Here is a 9381-nt window from a genome sequence, read left to right as displayed (position 1 = left end):
TCAACTTGTGATAGCTCCAGCATTGAGAGAAACTTGCCCAAGAACTACTAGTGAGGCTCCTGTGGCAGCTTGCTGCTTCAGCAACCTTGCCTCAGGCTGGTTAGCAAGTCTGGTGGTTTCTTCAGGATTGAACTACAGCTGCTTGCTTGCTAAAAGGACTGAACTGTTGCTGTTGGTGTGTGCCTAGTGTCTACCTACCTAGAGGACTGGTCTGAAGTTGCTGAATTGCATTTGGTGTTTGCTACAGGACCAAACTGTTGCCAAAGAAGATGAAGCTCACCCCCAAAGAACTACTGCTGAACAGGTTCTCTTCCCGCTTATCCTAATAACTTCACTCTTCCACTACCTCTGCTGGGTGGTGGGCTAGAGGAGAGGTGAACTCTTTTTAAAAGTAGGGTGCAAATAATTTATGCCTACAGAGAACGCTGCGGCTTTAGTGAATACTGGAGCTGAGGATGCCTTATCGTGATGAAAGTCTTAAAAGCATCAGAGATAAAGATGAATAGTGAATGCCTTAGGAGAATGAACAGTACAGGTGAAGCAGAATCTGTCTTTGACAGTTATACACTCCATGGCTTATTATATATTTTTCTCTAGCATAAAAACATGCTGGAGGTCCCAGGGTAAGGCTACCTTCTTATGAGGTATTAGTGTGGTAAATGCTTAGAAATGACACTCCTATATACAGGCTAGTGCTGCAGTATTCACTGAAGGCCGGATGTAGATGACATGCCCCTGTCAATTTTGTCCAAAAAAAGTAACTACTGTAGATTGTGAGAGAGTAACTTTATGTCTTGGTCAGGCTTCTAAGACCAGATACACCATGAAATTCATGCATTCTTTTTAATTTAACATTATTGTATGTTCCACCTAATCACTCTGCCTGAACACTTCATCACATGCAATGTGAAAGTGACTTTCTGGTCTCCAGAGGTGGCAATAGGAGCATTAGGCAAGGAAAGGTACATTCAGAACTGTGGTCTCCACCCAGAACTGTCAGTAATTATCCAAGAATTAGAAAAATTCCCAAGGCTGGGAGGTGTGATGCTATTCCTGTAGGAAGTGATAAAGCCTGTTCAAAGGGGCTGCTGGAATTTGTGTCCTGAATTTAAGGGCCCAGTATAGTTTCTTAGTGAGTAGAATCATTGTAAGAGATAGACGGTTGTTACATTTATTATAATTTGATTCCAGCCCCTTCTACCATGGGGTCTTGCTACTCACTCTGTTTGCCAGGATATATCAAGAGAACATGTAGCCCAGTGGGGCATATTATAGCTAAGCAGCCACTGTGAAATTTCAGGAATAAAACTCACTAAATCCCGCCTCTTTTTGGACATATGTCAAAATAGATAGAGGGAAACTCCTACAGTGTGAGTCCAGGATCAGTTTCTCACTTCTATCCCTCCCAGAGGCTTTTCCAGTCAAAGCACTACCTTTAATAGTTCACCATCTACCTAAAGTGAGTACATAGAGAGGGCAAAATTACAGTGGTGAAAATTGAACTAAAGTGGTATCTTAGGGTACAGGTGAAGGATCAGAGGGGAAAAGTGCTAGCTGCTCTGGCCTGATATTTAGAGCTATATCCCTCCCAAACCACAGAAAGAGTGAGGTTCAACTGGGTGCAACTAAAAGCTTAGCGTTCCTCTATCAAGATGGGAGGTACAGGAATGAGAACTGACCACAGTCTCTCAGAACAGCTAGCCCAGAGTCAGAAGTGCAGCAGCAGAAACTTGAGAGGTCCTGCTTCAACATGGTGGGAGGAAAAAAATCAACATACAAACTGACCTATGCTGCCCTTAAGTGTACTGTGGCATGTGCACATTGACCTCACACTGATATACACACATAATTATTTTATCCAGGATTAGAAAGCTTGGCCAATCAGTGCACTTGCTGGTCTTTTAGTCAGTGAAGCAAAGTTTTGTTTATAGTATTCACAGGCTCCCAAACATTTTAACTCCAATTCTAATGGATCTGGTACCCACTTTTGGCCTCCCTAGGCATCAGGGACATAAATACTACACTCAGTTACATGCGAACAAAATACTCATAAACCTAAGAAACATTTAAAATAATATTAGGAATCATCTTTGTTTCCAGTGCCGAGGAGATAAAGAAGCCCTGTCTAGGAGTTCTAAGTCTCCCTTTCCCATGATTGACCCTATGTATGTTAGGAACCTCCTATAGAATACAGCAGTAAACCTTGAGTTCATAAGATATGTTAATCTGTAACTCCTCTTCATGCCTCAGAACTAGATTCTTCTCTGAATACTTTAGTTCTATGTTTTTCCCTTTATTGGATACTTACTTTATTTACATTTCAAATGTATCTCTTTTCTGGTTTTCCCTCTGGCAAACACCTATACCATCGCCCTTCCCCCTGCTTCTATGAGGGTGCTCCCCTACCCACTCCCTCCCTCCTCTCTGCCCTGGCATTCTCCTACACTGCAGCACCAAGTTCTGTGTTTTGATGTGATAGGGCTATAACCTTCCTGACTGTATGTGAAATGCAAGTGCTTTGCCACTGAATGACACTTGCAGGCTGATACTTCTCTGAAGTCCACTGAAAAAGGACTGCTCAGAATTTTTCTTCTCTTAGTTTTAAGTCAGTCACACCTCCCAAGGACCTAGCCTTAGCTAACTTGCAGTTTAATTACAATCACCTCCCACGACAGTCTCCCATGCTGTCTTGCTTTCAGGCACCAACACAGGACTTTTCAGGAGGGCCCACCTTCTGCAGTCCTTCTGTAACTAGGGCTTGTAATCTAAAGGGACTTCTCATGGTCTGGCTTCTGCAATGTACCAATTATCTAAGGGTAACAAGGGGTCTGGTGTTCCCTATGTCCCACTGATAACAAAGGACTTTGCAAAGATAAGATCCTCAGAGAAGGCTTTGGGAAGAGAGTCCCTTCAGTTTACTTTAGTTTTAATCTTAATTAGTTAACCAGAATGAGAGACTACACATAGCTACACAACAAAAATTTTATTTTATTCTGTTCTTTATATTAATGCCAGTATGTTTTCTGTTATCCAGGAAATTCCAACTTTGATGGTATCAGATTGTGTGACATATTACAAATTAGAAAACTGTTTGTTTTTATGATAACAAAATTCTCCTGACCTAAATCAACACAGGCATTACTGATGTCATTTTTAATCTTAAAATTCTCAAGTAAATGAGCCTTATAGTAAAAGTTAACAATGTTCAAAAATTATGAGCCTAAGTCACCCAAACAGAACAGTAAGAAAGGAATGGGTTACACTCTCTTTCCAATAGCTCTCATTTGGGGGTCTACCACTTATTTTACTGTTCTGCCTGACCATAAACTGTGAGTTTACTACATATTGTGCTGGTCAGAGCAGTCATATCTATTATCTGCTGGGCTTTTCTGGCCTAGGCCCTCTCTTGTTCTTCCCTCAAAGCCTCTGCATACTTCTCAGGGTAGGATCTGGGATCCTGCCTAACGATGCTGGCATAAAACTCCAGGATTTTCATCTTGGTGGTTTCAGCATACGCCCTTGGGCCCCACAGGAACTCAAAGCGAGGAGGATGGCTGTTGGGCACCTGCCTGTATTCCACATAACCTTCCTGCACAAAGTCTTCAGTGATGAGACTCCTGGGATCCCCAAATATGAAATGATCGACTCCAGCATACATTCCTAGGCTATTCATTACATGCCAGAATACCTCCTCACTGACACAATTGTCCTCTATAAAGATGATGCACAGGACAATTATAACCAGACCTGTCTTGGGTACGCCTACAACTCCATGTAGCATCCCATCATAGGTGATCCCCAGAGCAGGGTAAAGGAAATAGGAGTGGACAAAAGGGTCCACTTCCATCATGTCAACCCCAAAAATCAGCTTCATGCACTCAGCGGCCTTACTGAAGATCACAGAGTAGTGCTCCTCATAATCTCTCATGGTCCTATGGATCATTTCTTCCTTACTGGTTATCTCCATCCTTCTAAACTTGACTAGCAAGAATCTCACCAAATCAACTATCTTTCCATTTAGTTCACCATGAACATGGAATTCAATACCAGGTACCCCTGCTAGAGGATTGCCAAATGATGCCTCTCCAATGAAACCCATAGCAGTGGGAGGAGAGGAGGCTCTCTGAGGAGAACTAGGTTCTTCTCCAGCAGACACATCCCCTGATATGGTGGCAATGGCTTCCACCTCCCCTGCCTCAGCTATTGGGCCTTGGGCATCCTCGGGGCCCCTTTCTTCGATTTGGGCCTGGGGGATGTCCCAGAGGTTGAAGTTCTGGCTGTTGTCAGTAGGTTCCATCTTGAGTTTCCTTGGAAAGAGCAGGCAAGACACTGTTCAGGTCACAGGGATGAAGATTCACAAACCTGAGGAAGAAAGGGAAAATGTGAGGGAATTTTCTATCCAGGAGCAGCTCCAAAAGCCTGTTATAGGAATTTGCTTGGGTGGTAACTTCAGGTCAAAGGACTATGGTACTGCATGCACCCCTAAAAACCTGAAAGAGGGAAAGACATGGCCTCTCCAGGTACATCCCTCTTCTTGGCTGAGGCAAATGTTAAGTTCTGTGCTTCTGAGATATAATCAAAGAACATGAATGTGTCTTACCTCCTTATATCTGGTCCAGAACAAGTCACTATGATCTCATGTAGCTAGTATTTAAGATCAGTCTGATCCAGGATAAATATAAAGGAGGAGGGTGTTCCATATGACCCCCCCATATCCATATTCCTTAAGACTAGGTGTCATGCTTTTTGAGACATGGGGAACAGGCGGTAAGGAAAGGGAATTCATCCAAAGTGCCTAGGTTTTCCCACTATTAACATGAAGACAGGGAGGTTCTGCATCTTTGTGTCACATTATGGAATTCTCTTGGCTCTTACCTTCACACTGGTGTACCAGATCCTTCCTCTGATGACTTGAGTCAAGTCCTTCAGCTCCTTTAGACTAATGCCTGAAAAAAAGACAGGGAGTTCAGACTGACATCCTTGTAAAAGACTGTTGTAGAGAAAACAGTTCAGGAAAGACTTTTTGGGGATCCACATCTGTGCAATAGGCTGGAGTTTCTTCCAATCATCCTCTTATATCCTTACCTGGAACTTGTCTGGTCCTGGAAACCCTGTAGTTAACCAAAGTCTCCCACTCAGATCACACTCCTCACCTCCCTGAAATCCTTAAAGCTCTCAGGAAAAGTGAGCTAGTGACATGTGTCATCTACCTCTGTGTGAGATCTCCAGTGGTGACCACATACATGATCTGGGGTCATCTCTGCTAGATATGGGTTCCCAAAGTCCACCTGAATTTCATTCCATCTATCCTTGAGATTTCTTCTTTACCCCTGACCTTATTTCCTCTAAACTCTCATATCCTGTCAGAGACAGTTTAAGTAAACAAGCCTGCCACTTAAGCCCCCTTAGCCAGGTCATATGCAGTCTGCAAGATATTTTCCTTGATTTCAGATATAGTCCTCATAAAAGGTATAACTACTGAACACTTTTCTCCATATATATCTCACTCCTCTAAAGTGATATTAATACTAGGACCAAGTAGATCTTTTTCCAGATAACTCTCACCAGTAAGCATGAAAACATAAATAAACCCTCAACTCTAGCCACCCATTGAAGGCTCTCCAGGCATCAGAACTGATACATGCAGACTCTAGTTCCTTGTTAGAGTAGATGTAGGGTCTCTACAAATCTATACTTCTCACTGTGGTTGATTACCTGTATTGTTGGAAGATACTACACAATTCCCTCTGGTAGCTCTGTCTGCTGTTTGGTGATACCACACACTGTACAGGTTCACCTTCCTGTGGAAGAGAAAGAAGTAAAGACAAAGTCCATCTCAAAGAACCCTGGGATATTTGTTAAGACAAGCAGAATGAGTTGGATCCCTCTTTTATCTTGGAAAATCTGAAGGTTTTTCAAGTATGCCTTAGAAGGCCCTTGCTGACCTTTAGACCCAGACCCAGGCCAAACCTGACCCCCACCCTTATGCCTTAACAGGAAATTAGAGGTGGTGTCTTTGGTCCAAAGTCTTACACAGAACCAGTGTTGACTGTGGAGGATGGGGAAGCCTTGAGAGGGCTCATTCCTGCAAATGAGCAGTATGGACTAATCTGAACACCAGAAACTAACACATGGCTCTGAGTTCCCTAAATCCCAAAAGGCAGTTACTTAAGATAGGAGAGGGGCACAATTCAGCCTTGATTTGCACCAGCATGGTCAAAATTATACAATGCAGCTTTTTAAAAATCTTAGCCTGTCTATCTCCTAATAAGTTTCTCTAACTATTCCCAGCGCCTATCTTGATGGACAGAAGCCTGTTCACCTCTTTCTGGAGTCTCTCCTGTGTATAGGGGGGCCACAATTGAATGTGCAAATATATGAATATATGTATTTCCTACAAGAACACCCCAATCTAATTATAACTTGAGTTCTATATACTCTATAGATTACTATAAACTATAAACTATAACTCTAGATTCCTGCTTCTCAACCTTCCAAGTGCTGTGACCCTTTATAACAGTTCTTCTTCATGCTGTGATACCAAATCATAAAATTCTTTTTTATTATTACTTCATAATATTTTTATTATTACTTCATATTATTACTTCATAATATTGCTATAGATACAATTTATAACATAAGTATCTATACTTTCTTTTAGTTTTCCCTGACCCCTGTGAAAGGGTCTTATGACTCACAAAAGGTTCTCAACCCACAGATTAAGAAACACTGTTCTACCCTAGTGAACTAGACTGTTGGGGAGAGGGGCAGCAATGGGGGAGGTTGAGGGGAACACCCATAAGAAGGGAGGGGGGGATGTTTGCCCGAAACCGGGAAAGGAATAACACTCTCGAAATGTATATAAAGAAATACTCAAGTTAATAATAAAAAAAAAAAAAAAAAAAAACACTGTTCTAAATGTCCTGGAAACTCTAGCAGTCCACATTTTGGGTTAAATACACCCCAAAAGGAGTCACCATCTAGTTTAAGGAGACCTCTAAACATTGTTCTTCTTTATTTGTGTACAGTGAGCACATGGTCAAAGGGTTTATTATTAAAACTGAATCCCTGTTTGGTGCAGCGCTCACCATGGGAGTACAGCTTTAATATTGCAGGACCCTCAAACTGAACTGGGATTTTCCCAGTCCATTTTCCAGTCAGTCTTTAATCCTGGACAAAAGTTTATTCCTTATAACCACAAAAAGGCGTCTGGACAGTTCTCAAGGATTGGCCTATTGAATAAACACAAGTGGCTTGTGCCTACAAGTAGGCCCCACTTGGTGTCATGGTAACCAGAGGGGTTAGATTACATTATTTGGTTCCCTTCAATCCTAAAAGAGGATTCCGAAGTCCACCCTCCACTCTCACCTGAGCTGTGATAGCAGGACGATGTCATCTCCCTCCCAGAAACCTCACAAAACGGCTCTGATAAGCAGGGCGAGGTCCTCTCCCTCCCAAGAACCTCACAAAATGGCTCCGACCCCCCCCACCCCCCACGTCCCCGGAAGCAGAAAGCATTTTGAGAATTCCACCTTCCAGAAACTTCACAAAATGGCTCCGAGCCTTTGAGGTCACCGGAAGTAGAAAGCCCTGACTGTAGTCACCACCTTTTTCGGACGTTCACAAAATGGCTCTGAACCTCTTAAGTCCCCGGAAGTAGAAGGCGCTAACTAGCGTTTACCTTTCCTGGACACTTACAAAATGGCCCTGAGCCTCTGACCTCCCAGGAAGCAGACACCACTGACTATAATTAGCCCCTCCCTGAACACTCGTGAAGTGACTCTGAGTGTCTGAAGCCCCAGAAGTAGAAAGCACGGACAATAATTACCCCCTTCCTGATCACTCACACAGGTTCTGAGCCTCTGAAGTAGCCAGAAGTAGAAAACACGGACTAGAATTCCATTCCAGGACAGTCACAAAAAAGGTTGCTGAGCCTTTGAAGTCCCTAGATGAAGGAAGTACTAACTAGAATCGCCCTTTCCAGGACACTCGCAAAACGTCTCTGAGTTGAGACCTCAAAGTTCCAGGCGGCTGAAGGTGCTGACTGGAATTTCCCATTCAGGATATTTACAAAATGACCGAGTCTCCTAAGTCCCTGGATTAAGAAAGCAATAAGCGTACTTACCCCTTCCGAGGACCTTTACAAAAGGGCTTGAGTCCCCCAAGTCCTTGGATTCAGAAAGCCTCGTGAGCCAGCACTGAATTATGTGTCCGCAGATGCAGAGCCTGCTGAGTAGACCGCACCCTTCCGAGAGAGCTTCACAAAATGGCTCAGAGTCCCGAACTGCCAGGCTTTACACGTAGAACAGAGGGAGGGAATCATTCCCACAAATCAGCATTGAGTAATCTTCTAGCCTCCAGGAGCATCACTAAAGGTCTCTGAGTCATCCAAGTCCCCGGATGCAGATGCGGAAGTGTGGGCCCCAAACTTTTCTAGAACTCCTCCCTGATTTTATGGAAGACCCTTAAAAGGGCACCACGGTATCTTCGTTATTAAGGCTTTTCTCTCGAGAACGAGAACGAGAACGAGAACGGCTTCTGAGACCTACTGCAAGTTTCTATCTTGACTCAGAGGTCATACCGTCCTCTTCTCTCTGAGAAAGTGTGAATTGGCTCCTAAGAGCAGAATCTCCCCATCCCCTGAGGGAAGACTAAAGGGATCCTTTCAGCAAGTCAGTCCAGTTTAAAGGAATGAGTAGCAGACCAGAACAATGATAGTATCTTTAGTCTTTCTCTCCAGAGTGGAGCTTCAACATTCCATTCTCAGGTCCTTCTTAGTCTCTGCAAATTAAACACCCCTCTATCCCTCCAGGAATGACAGAAACCAGTGCCTATTCAGGGAAAATGACAGAAAATAGTGCCTGTTCAGAGAAGGCAGCAACGAAAGTAGAAGGGTCCAATTTTTTTTGTTTGCCCCATTGGAATCTAGGTTAAATCTGGGCAGGTAGTGAATTATGTGGGGGGACCTCCTATCCTTAAAAGGACCATTGTAGTCAACTTTAAACTTTCACCTACACTCTAAAAATATCATACAGAGTGGCCGTCTCCTATGCAGAAACCTCACAAAAATGATCCTTTATCTCCCAAGTCCCCGCATGTGGAAAAGTGGGAAGGAGGCTAATTCCCAATGTTACTAGCAGTGAGGCATTCCTCAAATTTAGCACAACTCAAAAAATGGTTAGAACATTCCAAATTCCTCAGACGAGAATGTAGGTACAAAGTAGAGGGTGTTTCTCCTGGGATGGCAGTCACTTTGGTGCAGGACCCTTAGCAGTGGTGTTTCTGGATCCGAGACTGTTTTATCTGTGCTGGAGCTTCCACAACCCACCCTCAGCTTTCATCTTTACTCTGAACAGATCCAGGCTCTCCACTTTAGGGATC

The 9381-nt window shown here is 43.4% G+C and overlaps 1 protein-coding gene across 1 annotated transcript; it reads right to left on the bottom strand.

Moving 5' to 3' along the window:
* Nucleotides 1–2968: 2968 nt before the first annotated feature.
* LOC116889165 (melanoma-associated antigen 10-like) lies at nt 2969–8318 on the bottom strand. Its single transcript, XM_032890333.1, has 4 exons — nt 8126–8318; nt 5716–5801; nt 4876–4946; nt 2969–4362 (listed from the first exon to the last, which is right to left on the bottom strand). Exon 4 carries the CDS (start codon nt 4295–4297, stop codon nt 3395–3397), a length of 903 nt encoding a protein of 300 aa, XP_032746224.1. The 5' UTR covers nt 4298–4362; nt 4876–4946; nt 5716–5801; nt 8126–8318; the 3' UTR covers nt 2969–3394.
* Nucleotides 8319–9381: the final 1063 nt, after the last annotated feature.

The sequence above is a fragment of the Rattus rattus genome, chromosome X (genome assembly GCF_011064425.1).
Source record: "Rattus rattus isolate New Zealand chromosome X, Rrattus_CSIRO_v1, whole genome shotgun sequence".
NCBI classification, from domain to species: Eukaryota; Metazoa; Chordata; class Mammalia; order Rodentia; family Muridae; genus Rattus; species Rattus rattus.
This window is presented reverse-complemented; position numbering and strand designations above follow the sequence as displayed.